At 38.7% G+C, this 13,474-nt stretch overlaps 4 protein-coding genes across 7 annotated transcripts; 2 read left to right on the top strand and 2 right to left on the bottom strand.

The window, feature by feature from the left end:
* On the bottom strand, window positions 310–2,917 carry LOC104745717 (peroxisomal (S)-2-hydroxy-acid oxidase GLO2-like). Of its 2 annotated transcripts, XM_010467034.2 has the most exons (12): window positions 2,775–2,917; window positions 2,489–2,639; window positions 2,280–2,404; window positions 2,125–2,171; window positions 1,911–1,988; window positions 1,702–1,826; window positions 1,550–1,616; window positions 1,355–1,417; window positions 1,190–1,259; window positions 1,001–1,101; window positions 809–913; window positions 310–717 (listed from the first exon to the last, which is right to left on the bottom strand). In XM_010467034.2, the coding sequence occupies exons 2-12, from the start codon at window positions 2,623–2,625 to the stop codon at window positions 532–534; spliced, it is 1,104 nt and encodes a 367-aa protein (XP_010465336.1). In that variant the 5' UTR covers window positions 2,626–2,639; window positions 2,775–2,917; the 3' UTR covers window positions 310–531. The 2 variants fall into 2 exon arrangements, with proteins under 2 accessions (XP_010465336.1, XP_010465337.1); XM_010467035.1 differs by lacking the exon at window positions 2,775–2,917 and having other exon boundaries at window positions 2,485–2,600.
* Window positions 3,472–6,097, bottom strand: LOC104745716 (peroxisomal (S)-2-hydroxy-acid oxidase GLO2). 2 transcript variants are annotated; one of them, XM_010467031.1, is made up of 12 exons: window positions 5,989–6,097; window positions 5,688–5,843; window positions 5,456–5,580; window positions 5,309–5,355; window positions 5,101–5,178; window positions 4,892–5,016; window positions 4,711–4,777; window positions 4,517–4,579; window positions 4,352–4,421; window positions 4,163–4,263; window positions 3,971–4,075; window positions 3,472–3,879 (listed from the first exon to the last, which is right to left on the bottom strand). In XM_010467031.1, the coding sequence occupies exons 2-12, from the start codon at window positions 5,822–5,824 to the stop codon at window positions 3,694–3,696; spliced, it is 1,104 nt and encodes a 367-aa protein (XP_010465333.1). In that variant the 5' UTR covers window positions 5,825–5,843; window positions 5,989–6,097; the 3' UTR covers window positions 3,472–3,693. The 2 variants fall into 2 exon arrangements, with proteins under 2 accessions (XP_010465333.1, XP_010465334.1); XM_010467032.1 differs by lacking the exon at window positions 5,989–6,097 and having other exon boundaries at window positions 5,684–5,799.
* On the top strand, window positions 6,534–8,897 carry LOC104745715 (probable sugar phosphate/phosphate translocator At3g14410). Of its 2 annotated transcripts, XM_010467030.2 has the most exons (7): window positions 6,534–6,772; window positions 7,286–7,393; window positions 7,507–7,541; window positions 7,667–7,779; window positions 7,880–8,141; window positions 8,237–8,505; window positions 8,597–8,897. In XM_010467030.2, exons 1-7 carry the CDS (start codon window positions 6,671–6,673, stop codon window positions 8,725–8,727), a joined length of 1,020 nt encoding a protein of 339 aa, XP_010465332.1. In that variant the 5' UTR covers window positions 6,534–6,670; the 3' UTR covers window positions 8,728–8,897. The 2 variants fall into 2 exon arrangements, with proteins under 2 accessions (XP_010465332.1, XP_019092599.1); XM_019237054.1 differs by lacking the exon at window positions 6,534–6,772 and having other exon boundaries at window positions 7,378–7,393; window positions 7,507–7,561; window positions 8,597–8,727.
* LOC104745714 (ubiquitin carboxyl-terminal hydrolase 25-like) lies at window positions 9,244–12,931 on the top strand. Its single transcript, XM_010467029.2, has 8 exons — window positions 9,244–9,740; window positions 10,044–10,509; window positions 10,605–10,680; window positions 10,767–10,859; window positions 11,125–11,211; window positions 11,291–12,150; window positions 12,244–12,369; window positions 12,554–12,931. The coding sequence occupies exons 1-8, from the start codon at window positions 9,557–9,559 to the stop codon at window positions 12,663–12,665; spliced, it is 2,004 nt and encodes a 667-aa protein (XP_010465331.1). The 5' UTR covers window positions 9,244–9,556; the 3' UTR covers window positions 12,666–12,931.

Genomic DNA, 13,474 nt, shown 5'->3' with positions numbered 1-13,474 from the left:
CCAACACAGTTGTTGAGACTGAGGAGAAATTGGAACAAAATGGATTACACCAAGTGAAGAGAACGAAGAGAGGAGGTGAGGCAAATCTTCTTCAATGAGGTATAATTTGATTGTTATAAACCTCGATCTTCTCCTGGATCTGTGTTCATTGCTAGCTATCGTAAGGTTTCTGGCAGCTGTTAGTATATGTCACAGATTGAATTGCGTGTGTGGGAGGTTTTTGAGCAACGTAAGAGTAAGATAGGACTATGCTAGTGTCTATCAGATTATAGAATACATGGGTAGCTTAGAGTTAGAGAGATCAACATATATTGTACAAGCAAGAAGAATGGACTGAAAGTAGAAGTAGCCAAATAGCATTACAGAGAATCTCTAGGTTTGTGATCCGATATAGGGAGAAAACAAGTCTTGAGATACATTTTTTTTTTAAAAGAAAAAAAAAACAGAGTAAAAAGCCATGTGATCAATCAGAATATGAATAGGTTTAGGCATTACATGCTCTGTATTGTTGTTGTTTTCTTTTGTCTCTCTCTATAACCTTGGCAAATGGCGTGGAGTATCCCATTCGGTGACAATGTGGTTGCGGGTGATTTCACTGAGAGACCGGCACCCACTTAGTGCCATGGTTAGCTCGAACTCATCACGTAACATTTGAAGCACCTTTCTGACTCCAGCTTCTCCTTCAGCAGCTAGTGCAAATACCACTGGTCTTCCAATCTGTGAGATTGAGGGTATTAGAAATCCTGTGTTATTACGTTCAATAGGTTCAAGTTGGCTTTCAAGTGATAAATGGACATAAGATGCTTACAAATATCCCGGAGGCTCCAAGTGCAAGTGCCTTGAAGACATCTGTGCCACGTCGAACACCACCATCCAAGAAGACAGGAACTCTTCCTTGTGTCGCTTTGACAACCTAAATGCAAGAGAACAGAACTGAAATTGTTGGACAAAACACTTTCTTGAGAACAAACATTGATGCTTATAGTTGAGAATGATCTACCTCTTCAAGGGCTGAGATTGTGGCTGGGACATAGTCAAGCTGGCGAGCTCCATGGTTTGACACAATGATCCCTGCGGCTCCAGCTTGAATCGCTATCCTTGCTGCATGATGAAAATAATAGTTGACCTTGTCAGGTATTCCTATGAAACTAAAGTGTTGGAAACATTTGTTTGTCAGATGGTAACTCACCATCCTCTCCTGTAAGAACACCCTTGACAAGAATCGGCAATTTGGTGATTGTCTGGAGCCACTGGACATCCTGTAGATGAAAAATATAGAGTAATCTGAATCATGTTTTTGTTTCCAACTACTCGGTTTTGCTGTGTTATCTGATAATTTGTAATGTTCTCTTACCTTCCAGCTCAAGGTACGGTCAATTTGACCAGCAACATATGAAGCCAAACCAGAGTCATTGGCCTTCAGGTAGAAAAATAACAAGTTTAGGAACATAATCAGGAAACAAAACAGTATGCGTTAGAACTTGTTTTTTGAGTGGATCATGCCACTACTAAAAATTAAAGTTATGGATACTATCTGATCGATGCTTGCCTCGTCCATCTTTCCAAGGTCAAGACCTTCAAAGTTCTTCAATGTCAGGTTTGAAGGCAAAGTGAATCTGTAGTAGAAGAACACAGATCGTTAATCTATAAATTTCTTAGCTCTATCAACTCTTTATTACATTTCCATAGATGCGGCTTTACCTGTTTTTGATATCAGACTCTCTGCGACCTAGCCTTGGGGTGTCTACAGTGAGAGCAATGGCTTTGAACCCAGCTTTCTCGGCTCTTCTCACGAGCTGTTCAACCACCTTCCTGTTCTTATATACCTACTCAGAACAATCATAACGTGTGAGCTATCAAGTGTGACCACTTAATTCAGGATTGTTTATCAAGCGACTTAAATTACTTACATAGAGCTGGAAGAATCGGATCCCTGGCCCTGTGGAAGCAACTTCTTCAACGCTGGAAGTAGCCCATGAAGATAGTGTCTGAAACATCATGGAAGAAAATAAGTCAAACCAGAGACATGGGTATGCATGGGTCGTGGATTTACAATCTCCAAACACCGAAAAGGTTATCAATCTTGCTTTGGATAAAATATATCGTAATGATATAATAACATACCATGATGGTTCCAGCTGCAGATGCAGCTCTAGCTGTAGCATATTCCCCTGCGTTAGTTTACAAAAGAGTGGTTAGATCAACCTTAGTCTTTGTCTCTAGCTATACTAAAACAAGTTTTCACTCTGTAGTCTCTACATAACTCAATATTTATTTACCATCAGGGTGAGCCATCTTTTGCATGGCTGTAGGAGCAACCATGATGGGCATCGAGATCTTGAAACCCAACACGGTGGTTGTCATATCAATCTTGCTCACATCAATCAAAATCCGAGGCCGAAAGCTATTAAACAACCCAAGGTATGCAATAAATCTCATGTAAAAACCAATAGCAAACAATAAAATATCATGTCATAAGAAAACTCACAGGATCCTTGCGAAAGCGTTTCTGTTCTCTTGAAGAGTCCATTGGTCCTCTGCACCAGATGCATAGTAGTCGTAAACCATCTTTGGCAACTTCTGCTTTGCGATGGCATCATACTCGGTAACGTTTGTGATCTCCATTTTCGGAAGTTGGTCTGTCAAAAAGAGCAAAAATAAATAAAAAAGAAGGTGTTAGTTAGCTATTGGGAAATTCAGACATAGAGTCATAGCTACGTGAGCGAGAACATGTCGATGAACTCTGTTTGGTCTAAAGAGAGAATCTCACGTACCTTGATTGGAATGGAGCTCTGCGGAGAGATGAAGAGTGTGAGTGGTAAGCAAAGCTTGTTATATTATATTTGGTTAAATGTTTAATATTTTGTGATGAATTAATAATATTTTATTCTTTTTTTCTTTTTTTTCGGTAACAGTTGAAATTGTTGGCAATGGAAAAAGATAGTATGGATGAGAAGCTGGAGGTGAAGAATGGTTTGAGGAGATAAGGACAAAGCTGATGGGATTGTGTGTGTCATATTTTCTTCCATATTATCGTTCTTACTTCTTAAACTTTCCACGAAAAAATAAATAATTCGTAAACCAATTGTTTTTCTTTCTTTATAATCCAATTATCCAAGAGTGAGCCAAATTCTATTTGGGCTTTACAATGCGAGACAGAGCCCAACACAGTTGTTGAGACTGAGGAGAAATTGGAACAAAATGGATTACACCAAGTGAAGAGAACGAAGAGAGGAGGTGAGGCAAATCTTCTTCAATGAGGTATAATTTGATTGTTATAAACCTCGATCTTCTCCTGGATCTGTGTTCATTGCTAGCTATCGTAAGGTTTCTGGCAGCTGTTAGTATATGTCACAGATTGAATTGCGTGTGTGGGAGGTTTTTGAGCAACGTAAGAGTAAGATAGGACTATGCTAGTGTCTATCAGATTATAGAATACATGGGTAGCTTAGAGTTAGAGAGATCAACATATATTGTACAAGCAAGAAGAATGGACTGAAAGTAGAAGTAGCCAAATAGCATTACAGAGAATCTCTAGGTTTGTGATCCGATATAGGGAGAAAACAAGTCTTGAGATACATTTTTTTTTTAAAAGAAAAAAAAAACAGAGTAAAAAGCCATGTGATCAATCAGAATATGAATAGGTTTAGGCATTACATGCTCTGTATTGTTGTTGTTTTCTTTTGTCTCTCTCTATAACCTTGGCAAATGGCGTGGAGTATCCCATTCGGTGACAATGTGGTTGCGGGTGATTTCACTGAGAGACCGGCACCCACTTAGTGCCATGGTTAGCTCGAACTCATCACGTAACATTTGAAGCACCTTTCTGACTCCAGCTTCTCCTTCAGCAGCTAGTGCAAATACCACTGGTCTTCCAATCTGTGAGATTGAGGGTATTAGAAATCCTGTGTTATTACGTTCAATAGGTTCAAGTTGGCTTTCAAGTGATAAATGGACATAAGATGCTTACAAATATCCCGGAGGCTCCAAGTGCAAGTGCCTTGAAGACATCTGTGCCACGTCGAACACCACCATCCAAGAAGACAGGAACTCTTCCTTGTGTCGCTTTGACAACCTAAATGCAAGAGAACAGAACTGAAATTGTTGGACAAAACACTTTCTTGAGAACAAACATTGATGCTTATAGTTGAGAATGATCTACCTCTTCAAGGGCTGAGATTGTGGCTGGGACATAGTCAAGCTGGCGAGCTCCATGGTTTGACACAATGATCCCTGCGGCTCCAGCTTGAATCGCTATCCTTGCTGCATGATGAAAATAATAGTTGACCTTGTCAGGTATTCCTATGAAACTAAAGTGTTGGAAACATTTGTTTGTCAGATGGTAACTCACCATCCTCTCCTGTAAGAACACCCTTGACAAGAATCGGCAATTTGGTGATTGTCTGGAGCCACTGGACATCCTGTAGATGAAAAATATAGAGTAATCTGAATCATGTTTTTGTTTCCAACTACTCGGTTTTGCTGTGTTATCTGATAATTTGTTATGTTCTCTTACCTTCCAGCTCAAGGTACGGTCAATTTGACCAGCAACATATGAAGCCAAACCAGAGTCATTGGCCTGCAGGTGGAAACATAACAAGTTTAGGAACATAATCAGGAAACAAAACAGTATGCTTTAGAACAAATTTTTGAGTGGATCATCGCCACTTTTCAAAATAAAGTTATGGATACTATCGGATCAATTCTTGCCTCGTCCATCTTTCCAAGGTCAAGACCTTCAAAGTTCTTCAATGTCAGGTTTGAAGGCAAAGTGAATCTGTAATAGAAGAACACACCATCGTTAATCAGTCTAAGATTTATTTAGCTTATGTTTGCATGTTCGAGTCTAGTTAATCAACTCTTTATTACATTTCCATAGATGCGGCTTTACCTGTTCTTGATATCAGACTCTCTGCGACCTAGCCTTGGGGTGTCTACAGTGAGAGCAATGGCTTTGAACCCAGCTTTCTCGGCTCTTCTCACGAGCTGTTCAACCACCTTCCTGTTCTTATATACCTACTCAGAACAATCATAACGTGTGAGCTATCAAGTGTGACCACTTAATTCAGGATTGTTTATCAAGCGACTTAAATTACTTACATAGAGCTGGAAGAATCGGATCCCTGGCCCTGTGGAAGCAACTTCCTCAACACTAGAAGTAGCCCATGAAGAAAGTGTCTGAAATATCATGGAAGAAATGATCACAAGTCAGAGACATGGTTATGCATGGATTGTGGATTAAGAAGCTCTAAACACTGAGAAGGTTATATTTCTTTCAAGGACCATTCGTGACAATAGAATAACATACCATGATTGTTCCAGCAGCAGACGCAGCTCTAGCCGTAGCATATTCCCCTGCATTAGTTTCCATTAGAACTTGCTTTAGTCTTTGTCTCTAGTGATACTACAGCTAGTTTCTACATACTGTTTTAGGGAAAAGCAAAACGTCATTTACCATCAGGGTGAGCCATCTTTTGCATGGCAGTAGGAGCAACCATGATCGGCATGGAGATTTTGAACCCCAAGACGGTTGTTGCCATATCAATCTTGTTCACATCAATCAAAATCCGAGGCCGGAAGCTATTAAAACATCCCAAAGGTATGCATATATCAAATCACATCTCTTGTAAAAACCAACAACAACAAGAAGTGTAATCTTATCATAACAAAAAAAAATAACAACTCACAGGATCCTTGCAAAAGCGTTTCTGTTCTCTTGAAGAGTCCATTGGTCCTCTGCACCAGACGCATAGTAGTCGTAAACCATCTTAGGCAACTTCTGCTTTGCGATGGCGTCATACTCGGTAACGTTTGTGATCTCCATCTTTCGACGATGCTTGTCTCTGTCAAAAAGAGTTAAAAAGCCTGAAGTTAGTCAGCCACCTTTTGTGTAATTCAGACTGTCATAACAACTATTTCTAATCTCAAGAATTCAAAACACAGTGTTTCTGTTTGGTCTTGAAACACATAATCTCTCACAACACACACCTTGATTGGGAATGAAGCTCTCGAGAGAGATGAAGGGTGTTGATTGAAAGCTTATATCATATATATCTTAACTTTTATATTTTGGTTTAAGTGTTAATAATATATATTTTTGATAGGATGAGAAGCTGGAGGTGAAGAATCGTTGAGGAGATACAGACAAAAATCAGGATGGGTTGGGTCTAATCCACACAAGCAACTTGTGTGTTCCTTAGATTTTCTTAAGTATTATCGTTCACGTTCTCGAGGAAAAATAATAACAATTTCACAATTTTTTCTTTCTTTTTTTTGTTAGAGACACATACATAAATCCAAATATGGATGATGAAATTGAAACTGACGATAACACCACAGAACAACAACAAATAGAGTAGTCCGAAGTAAGATGAGCAGGATTCATGGGCCTAATTTGAAGCATAAAAGCCCAAAAATATTGAGCTTTAAATGTGGTGAGGAAAAAAGCCCATAATATGCAAAACAAACACGTCGTCGTCGTTATCGTCTCTCTTATTTAGCTGATTTGTTTGAGATTTGAGAATATTGAAAAAGTGAAATATATATACAGACACTCAGTGAAGGAGAAGACGAAAGAACAAAAAGGAAACAAAGTAATCGGAAAAGTGAAAAAGAAGAAACAGAGGCGAAAACGTTTTCGTTAAATCGGAGATCATAATTATTAGTTTCAATGGCGGATCGGAGCAAAGGCTTTATGAGAGATGAATTCGTGACCTATGCTTACATTTTACTCTACATCGCACTTTCTAGTGGTCAAATCTTCTTCAATAAGGTTTATCTTAAATCTCATAATCTATCCCTCCCTGGATCTGTGTTCTCGTCTCGCATCGTATTGTTTTGTTACTCTTTTATAAACCCGATCGCTAGTTTTTGTATGGATTGAGCTTTGCTTGACTAGCTGATTTTAGAATCTATCGGTAGTGTAGAAATCAAAATCAGGTGTTCACTCAAGCATAGGTTATGTGTAATGTTCTTGTTTTTAGGTTTGATCGCATTGCGTTTGCTTTCTTCTTAACCTGGTCCCTTGTGCTGTGTACGTTCTTCTGTTTGATGATAAATTGTAATCACATAAGCTCGATTTTTAAAGTCTTGAGGACTGTTGCTGAGCAGTTGATTGTATCTAATGGCGACCTGTTTGTTATTGCTTATGCATCAGAGTTCATCACCACTGTCCAATATTGTAGCAATTAACGATTTCCTTGTTTTACTCTCAAGACATGGTTTGTGTTAATGAAATTTTGCTTCCTGACGTAATTGTTCTTGTCTTTGATTTGCTCTTCTGCAGTGGGTTTTGTCATCTAAGGAAATAAATTTCCCTTATCCGCTTGGATTGACTTTACTCCATATGATCTTTTCCTCTGTCTTGTGCTTTCTTCTTACCAAAGTTTTAAAGGTAATCTTGCAATTAATGTTTTTTATGTATTGAATGTTCATAAGAAGCATAGTGAATGCAAAGATTCTAATTTTTTGGTCTCTCTTTTTTTCTCTATTTATTTCTCCATGAAGATCGTGAAGATTGAGGAAGGAATGACACTAGAAATGTAAGGAGGAAAGAGACTTCGTAAGAAATTTGATTTTTGGAGTAGTTGAAAATACCCATAATTTTAATTATCAATGTAGTATTGATCTATGGTTAAGTAATAAATAACTTACTTTATGTACTCAGATACGTTACATCAGTTATTCCAATAGGTGCAATGTTTGCGATGACCCTCTGGTTGGGAAACACTGCCTACCTCTACATATCAGTTGCGTTTGCGCAGATGTTGAAGGCTATAAGTAAGAATCTGTTCCTGCTCTAGTCTTATGTCTACTTCTTCTTATATATCTAGATAAGAGGAACTGTTGATACCAATATATTCTTGAATCATACTTGCAGTGCCTGTTGCTGTCTTTATTCTTGGAGTAGCTGCTGGACTTGAAATGATGAGCTGCAGGATGCTTTTGATAATGTCTATCATAAGTTTCGGCGTTTTAGTGGCTTCTTATGGAGAATTAAATATCAACTGGATTGGAGTGGTTTACCAAATGGGTGGTGTCGTTGGAGAAGCACTGAGGCTGATCTTCATGGAACTTCTTGTCAAGAGGAAGGGCATCAAGTTAAACCCAATCTCTCTTATGTACTACGTGAGTCCCTGCAGGTAAGTGAAATCGAAGAAGAAGCCATCTCAAATCAGTTCACTCATTATGTAAGCCTATACAGTTCACTTTATATTTATATGCCTCCTTTTTGCAGTGCTATTTGCTTGTTTGTACCGTGGATCTTTCTAGAGAAATCGAAGATGGAAGGCAATGGCACTTGGAACTTCCATTTTGTAGTGTTGACCCTTAATTCCCTATGTACATTTGCCCTCAACTTGTCGGTTTTCCTGGTGATTTCTCACACGAGCGCTCTCACTATCCGAGTTGCTGGCGTTGTCAAGGATTGGGTGGTTGTCTTGGTCTCAGCTCTTCTCTTTGCCGATACAAAACTCACAATCATCAACCTTTTCGGTTACGCCATTGGTAAGACAAAAACTTTTCACATTCACATCATTAGTCGGTTTAGAAACATGAGCATTATCATGAAGCTTCCTCTTATGTTTGTCATACGCAGCCATTGCCGGTGTAGCGGCATATAACAACCATAAGCTGAAGAAAGAAGCATCCAAAGTTCCCTCAGAAACTCCAGCAGATGGTGAATCAATATCGTTAGTGTCACAAGCTAATACTAATACAGAGAGATGATGATTGGCCTAAAAAAATGTAGTTTCTCTTCTCATCATCAGTCTTTGAGGTAATCTTTTGATTGTTTGTTTTGTCATATGTACCGTACGAATTATACAACTTACACAAACCATCTGTACCAAAAAAAAAAACAGAGATTTAATCAAATTATTCAATTCTCATCATTTTTATTCACAATTTGTAGGTTTAGTAATAATATGAATATGATTTGTCATTCACATATGGCAGAAAATAAATAAAAAAAGATTTAATTTTGCTTGATTTTTTTCCTTTTCAAGAACTAAATTTTGTTTTTAGGTAATAATATCTATCATCAGTTATATCTTTTTGACATTTATTATTATCATCAGCTTAAATTAAAATATTATTAAATGGAGATAAATGTGTTGTGATTTCCTATTGGCTTAAAAATGGGCCTAAAAAGCCCAGTAACGAGTATTTCCTTTTTTGTTCACCAACCTGGAAATTTATATTTAAATTAAAAANAAAAAAAAAAAAAAAAAAAAAGGAGAAGGGTAATTATAACATCGCGAAGGATTTGTGGGGTTTGTTGCTGGGCGGGTCTCTTCCCTCGGCAGTTACCTTCATCGAATTCGATCTTCTTCCTCTTCCGAAATCGTTAAATCTTCCCATAAAATTCCTTCTAGAAATTGACGGCGAAGCCTAAGCGCGTGAATTAGAGACAAGAGACAGAGAAAGAGAAAAACAAACGCCTCGTTGTTGGTGGCGGAGGGAGATGCGATCGCAGCTGTTGGCTACGCCGTGGCGGCGAGTCAGCGATGAGCGGTTGCTTGTGTGGTTATCTCCGGCGGAGAATAACCGATTTTGAATGGGATATAATAAACTGCAGATGAGCTGGATGCCGAGTCTACTGAGTCAGAAGCGTAGGAATGGTCCTCCCTTAGGGTTACGAAATCTCGGCAACACCTGCTACCTCAATAGTGTCCTTCAGTGCCTCACTTACACTCCTCCTCTCGCTAATTTCTGCCTTACTCACAAACACTCCTCTCACTGTACGCCTCTCTCCCTCTCCCTCTCTCTCTCTCTCGTTTTATTCTTATGTTGCTTCGATTAGATTACTTCTCGCTTTTGTTCCGTATTGATTCTACGCTTTAAGGTTATTGGCTGATACCGTGATTCGAGACTTTTACATTAGGAAGTTGATCATGAGCTTCATACAGGTTTTTGGTATTGTAGTTTGCTTATATACTTTTGGATATACTGTATCAGAGATAGTTCTATTTCTTAGGAGCTTTCTTTTGTTGTTCTTATAATTCATTTGTTGTTCTGACGCTTTTGGTTGGTGATGTGTTTAGGCGACTCGTTTGTGGATGGGGAGCGGAAACGGGACTGTCCTTTCTGCATAGTAGAGAGAAGAATAGCAAGGTCTCTTAGTGTGGATCTAACAACCGATGCGCCTAACAAGATTTCAAGCTGCCTTAAAATTTTTGCTGAGCATTTTAAGTTTGGTCGTCAAGAAGACGCTCATGAGTTCTTGCGGTATGTCATTGATGCATGCCACAATACATCTCTCCGCTTAAAGAAGTTGCGAGTCAAGGGTAATGAGCCCTTTAATGGCAATACTACTGCTGTGATGGAGATTTTTGGTGGCTCTTTGCAGAGCCAGATTAAGTGTTTGTCATGTGGTGCTGAGTCTAATAAAGCGGATGAGATTATGGATATCAGTCTTGAGATTTTGAACAGTAGCTCATTGAAGGAATCGTTGCAAAAGTTCTTTCAGCCTGAGATTTTAGATGGCAACAATAAGTATAGATGTGAGAGGTAAGTGATTTTGAATCTTCTAGTTGTCCTTTCTTTCCATTTGTTTGAGGTTCTGTTGTTTTTTTATTATAACTGAACTTTTTCCATTTGTTCAGCTGTACGAAATTGGTGACGGCAAGGAAGCAGATGTCTATACTCCAATCCCCTAACGTCCTTGTTATTCAATTGAAAGTAAGTTTATCATGTTCTGTTTACCAAATGTGACAGTTATTATAGATATAATATGTTTATTGTGTTTTAATAAATTGGTTTTGCAGAGGTTTGGGGGTATTTATGGTGGGAAGATAGATAAAGCCATTTCATTTGGTGAGATTCTGGTTCTCTCGAACTTCATGAGTAAAGCAAGCAAGGTACAAGATTCTGACACTTTCAACTAAGCTTTAAGTTTATTGCCAGTTTTTGTTAGTGATGTTACATATCTAGTTAGATGCATATCAGAAAGTTCAAGGTTATAGTGTTTTAGTGTAGCATTTAACTGGAATTTCAACCTGATTAATCCTTTTGACATGATTTGCATATAGAATATAGAATGAAGTTGCAGCGTTCATATATTCTTAAGTTGTTCTTTTCAATTCATACATTTTGTTAAGTGATTTACTATTCCAAAAATTGCAGGACCCTCAAACGGAGTATAAGCTTTTTGGAATAATTGTGCATGCAGGATTTTCTCCTGAATCTGGGCATTATTATGCATACGTTAAGGTTCGTTTCTTGCCTTTTAAATTTTTATGCAACGCGAACTCTTGTACTGCTGGCTGATTTCTAAAACTCCTTTGTGTAGGATTCCTTGGGCCAATGGTATTGCTGCAATGATTCTCTTGTCTCACGCTCCACCTTGCAGGAGGTTTTGTCAGAGAAAGCTTATATCCTGTTTTTCAGCCGTTCAAACCCGAGGCCAGCATCTGCTAAAACTCTGGTGACATCCAATGGGACTACATCTCCTGAGGTTAATGGCTGCGAGACATCAAAGCCCCAGAAGTTTATCGGTCCCCTTAATGGTTTCAACATGAAACGTCAAGCCGAGCAGTCCGTCCAGAAGGCTAACCTAGCTCCTACAAAGCCCCATAAATTCATTGGACCCAAACCACGAACCGAGCAGGCCCTTCAAAAGGATAACCTGCTTTCTTCCAAAGTAGAATTGGCGCCTCTAAAGCCACATGCGAAGATATCTGTCAACCTTGTCAACCTTAATGCCAAAAGGGTCTCTCCCTCGGTCAATGGTAGACTACTTTCTTTCCACCAAGATGAGAACATAGCTCCGAAGGCGAACAAAGAGAATAGTGTATCAGTTTCGTCAGCTAGAGTTTTCTCTGGCAAGGAGAGAAAGTTTGGTACTGAAAATGGTGGCAATGGAGTTAAAGAAAACGGCTGTGCACCAGGTAGTAGTAGTAATCATAAAGTGGCATTGCAAACCAATGGGCATAGTAATGGCTCCAGCAATGGGGGTGATCACCACAAGGATAACCTTAATCCATGCGAGAGTAATGGCTCACAAAATGAAACTGATCACCAGGAAAATGAGAAGAACGATGTTACTACCACTCAAGCCAAAGCCTTGGGCTCTTCAACAAAAGAAGACCCTTGCATTTTGCTCAGGAAAGATGAGTCATCTCGGAATGAACTTGAAGCAATAAAAGAGAGGTAATTTCAGTTTTGTGCGTTTTGCTTAATACTCAAGATTATATCTGACGCCATAGCTAACCTATATTTGATTGTGTTTGCAAATTTTCTCAGCCTGAAGAAAGATGCGCTGTCACATCTACGGTCATGCGGATGGTATGATAAGGTACAAATCTCCATGCGTGCCAAGAAGAGATTGCGCACAGAGCAATCAGGAGGAGAAGATGGTAACGACTTAAAGTAAGTGAAACCTGACTTTTTTGCTGTTCTCAACTAATAATCTTCTCATATTTTCACTGCCTCTTGCTTGAGTATAGTAGCTAGAATCTGCATATATGTGGAACCTCTTTTAGCTACGTGCTTCATTATAATCATCATATGTTAATTCATTTTGTGGATGGTTTGGAACTTTGTGTTGTTGCAGGAGGAGGTTGATTGAAGATGTAAAAACAAGTTTAAAATCGCAGATTCCAGAAGAACTAAAAGCAGATCTGGTAAGCCGTATCTGGGAAATTAGCAAGAAGAAGTACTCGTGAAACATTGGTTTTGCTTAAACCAAAATGACTTGGATGCTTAAATCCCCTACTTGGTTCCCCACAACACACTCTTCAGTCCTCATTTTCCATCATTGCTTAACCCATCTGGTTGGTGTGTGATACAGTGAGAGCGGATCGAGATTTTTTCCTATGAGGGTCTCTTATTATTACATTTTTGGAAGAGAGTAAAAAGTAAATTACCGGAAAAGGAAAAATTAATAGATATCTCATTCTGTATAATATAAAGCCTTCTTTTTGTTCTCGTATCGATATGAAACTTCTTACACACAAAATTTATTACCAGTCCTGTGGAAATTATATAAGAACGTTCGTGGATTTTTTGTTTGTATTCTTTAGACATTTGGGATCGATCATAGGTAATTCGAGATTCGATAAACACAAAGTGAATTAGGAGAACATTCAACAACGAGAAATAGATAAAAAAAAATATTCTGATGCTGAAGAGATTACAAAAAAAAATGGATTCTCTTTAAAGTTGATTTGGGCCAAGAAACGTATGGTTTCTTCGGTTTTATTGAAATAAGGAAATGCATTTTGGGAAAGTAGCAATTTGAATGGTATTTAAGAAGAAGAGAGTCTGTTGATCTTGGAGTAGTGAGCAAGAGACCAGGAGGAGGTGCCTGGACAAGAAGAAGAGAGTCTCTCTGCAGTGGCTCTGACTAGTTCTTCAAAGTCAAAGTCTTCCTCGGAAATTGTTGTCAACATGTTCTTGAATGGTTCTCTCGTTGCCGATATAAACTTAGCCGGAGCCACCTCAGTGATGAACCTGGAGGTCTTAACTGATTCCA

The sequence above is a fragment of the Camelina sativa genome, chromosome 15 (genome assembly GCF_000633955.1).
Source record: "Camelina sativa cultivar DH55 chromosome 15, Cs, whole genome shotgun sequence".
NCBI classification, from domain to species: Eukaryota; Viridiplantae; Streptophyta; class Magnoliopsida; order Brassicales; family Brassicaceae; genus Camelina; species Camelina sativa.
Note: the sequence above shows the minus strand (reverse complement) of the source record. Positions and strands in the feature narration are given on the sequence as shown.